The 2,497-nt window shown below is 35.6% G+C and overlaps 1 protein-coding gene across 1 annotated transcript in view; it reads right to left on the bottom strand.

The window, feature by feature from the left end:
- The window catches only part of LOC106536009 (core-binding factor subunit beta), a gene marked incomplete at its 5' end in the record, with an annotated part of 11,334 nt that extends 10,230 nt beyond the window's left edge, over positions 1-1,104 (bottom strand). The window contains 2 exon segments of the mRNA XM_014033177.1: positions 772-867; positions 988-1,104. Coding sequence (XP_013888631.1) covers positions 772-867; positions 988-1,104 — 213 coding nt within the window.
- Positions 1,105-2,497: the final 1,393 nt, after the last annotated feature.

Consider the following 2,497-nt stretch of genomic DNA (forward strand, 5'->3'; position numbering starts at 1 on the left):
TTAGTCAACTAGTGGTCTTAATCGTTCTGTCATTAGTCAACTAGTGGTCTTAATCGTACTGTCATTAGTCAACTAGTGGTCTTAATCGTTCTGTCAGTCAACTAGTGGTCTTAATCGTACTGTCATTAGTCAACTAGTGGTCTTAATCGTTCTGTCATTAGTCAACTAGTGGTCTTAATCGTACTGTCATTAGTCAACTAGTGGTCTTAATCGTTCTGTCATTAGTCAACTAGTGGTCTTAATTGTTCTTTCATTAATTAACTAGTGGACTTAATCTGCCTGTCGTTAGTCAACTAGTGGTCTTAATATGCCTGTCATTAATTAACTAGTGGTCTTAATCTGACAGTCATTAGTGGTCTTTAATCTGACAGTCATAAGTCAACTAGTTGTCTTAATCTGCCTGTCACTAGTTAAATAGTGGTCTTAGTAACCAGATGAAGGATATTGAATATATACATAAAGGGCTTACCATATTTGAGTGGTCTTACAAAGCCAACCAAAAACGTGTCTGCTAAGAAATTCAGGTTTTAAACATAAAAAATATCAATATTTATAAGCAGATAATCTATATTTTATTAAAAATTTCCACTTTAGACAAACCGTCCTCAGAACCATATAAATATAATAATAAAGGGCACATTCAAACATTTACCTACAGCAGGTAAGATAATTATTATTGGTGTGTTACAGGTCAGAGCTGGCTTTGTAAGAGTTGATACTTTATTGTTTTCACAGAGTTCCTGTCGAGGACAACAGGCCGGTCCTCCTCACCTCCAGATCCTCTCTGTGAGACCGGTCTCTGTCCTCAAAGTCTCTGGTTCTGCGTCGAGCCTCTTCGAACGCCGCCTGGGCCAAGGCATCCTCATGCTACACACACACACACACACACACACACACACACACACACACACACACACACACACACACACACAGGTTGAGTGTGTGATGTTTTACAGCAGCAGCTGAAGCATGGTTCTGTGGGAGTACCTGAGCCCGCTCCTCGTCGTACTCCAGGAAGCCCATCCCGTCCAGCCTCTGCAGGTCGATCCAGCCTCTCCAGATCACACAGACCCCGTTCAGGATCATCGGAGCCTTCAGGTAGACCTGCGGAGGACAGGAACCTTCAGTCAGTCCACCTTATTGAACAGGTGTGGACGTCATTAGTTCAGAAAGTTGAACTTGTCAAGTTGTGTAAAAAGATAAAAACCATAAAATATAAAGTTTATTTTTCTGTTTTCAGTCAAACTGCTTCAACCTTTTAAAGATCCAAACATTCGCCTCAAACAGGAGACAGGTGTGCTGACGTTTAGTCTTCATAACTGTTCGATTTTTATTCAACTTTCTCTTCAGCTCCTTCAAAATACTTTGTTCACTGTCATCATCCTGCTCCATGTTTGTCTTTCTGTGATCATGTTAGCTTCAGGCTACATGTTTCATAACCTTCAATAGCAACAATTTTTGTTTTTTGCTACATTTAGCTTTAACAACTTCCTACATCTAATTTTGAAGTAATGTTAGCTAATTGTAGCTTTTAGCTACAGTTTTATTACATTTAAAATTGGGCTAATATTTGTTAATTGTAGCTTTTAGCTACAGTTTTTCCTTTGGCCTTATACAGTATATGCTAATTGTAGCTTTTAGCTACAGTTTTACCTTTGGCCTTATACAGCATATGCTAATTGTAGCTTTTAGCTACAGTTTTACCTTTGGCCTTATACAGCATATGCTAATTGTAGCTTTTAGCTACAGTTTTACTGCATTTATCATTCAGATAATATCAGCTAATTGTAGCTTTTAGCTACAGTTTTATTACATTTACCTTTGGCCTTATACAATATATGCTAATTGTAGCTTTTAGCTACAGTTTTATTACATTTACCTTTGCTCTTATACAGTATATGTTAAATATAGCTTTTAACTACAGGTTTTCTAATTTTAAGCTCCCGCTACAATTTTGTTAAATTTAGTTTTCAACTTAATTTTTTTGCCAAGTTTAGCTTTTAGCTACAATTTTGTAATGTCAGCTAATTGAAGCTTTTAGCTACAGGTTAGCTAATTTTAAGCTTATGCTACAGTTTTGTTAAATTTAGTTTTCAACTTCATTTTTGCAAAGTTTAGCTTTTAGCTACAGTTTTGCTAATTTTAGTTTTTACCTCCAATGACTCTTAGTTTTTCACTCAGTTATTTTAATTTAAATTTTCAGATACAGTTTTGTTTATTTTAAAACTTAAATACATTTTTGCTCATTTTATCTTTACCGTTGGTGACCTGCTTACTGTTTTTCTAATTTTAGTTTTTGTATTTGCTGATTTTAGCTTCTGTTCTGTGCTGCTTCAACACACTTCAGTTGTTTAGCCCAGGAATTATTGTTGCTTTTTCGCAGAAAATTATGTTTTTTTTTTAGTAAATTAAAGGATCTGGTTTTTGTTTTAATGACATTAAATAAAAACATTTTTCTGTTTATGAATTCTTCGTTAGCTGTTGCAGCTGCAGCTGC

This window comes from Austrofundulus limnaeus, unplaced genomic scaffold (genome assembly GCF_001266775.1).
Source record: "Austrofundulus limnaeus strain Quisiro unplaced genomic scaffold, Austrofundulus_limnaeus-1.0 Scaffold1653, whole genome shotgun sequence".
NCBI lineage: Eukaryota > Metazoa > Chordata > Actinopteri > Cyprinodontiformes > Rivulidae > Austrofundulus > Austrofundulus limnaeus.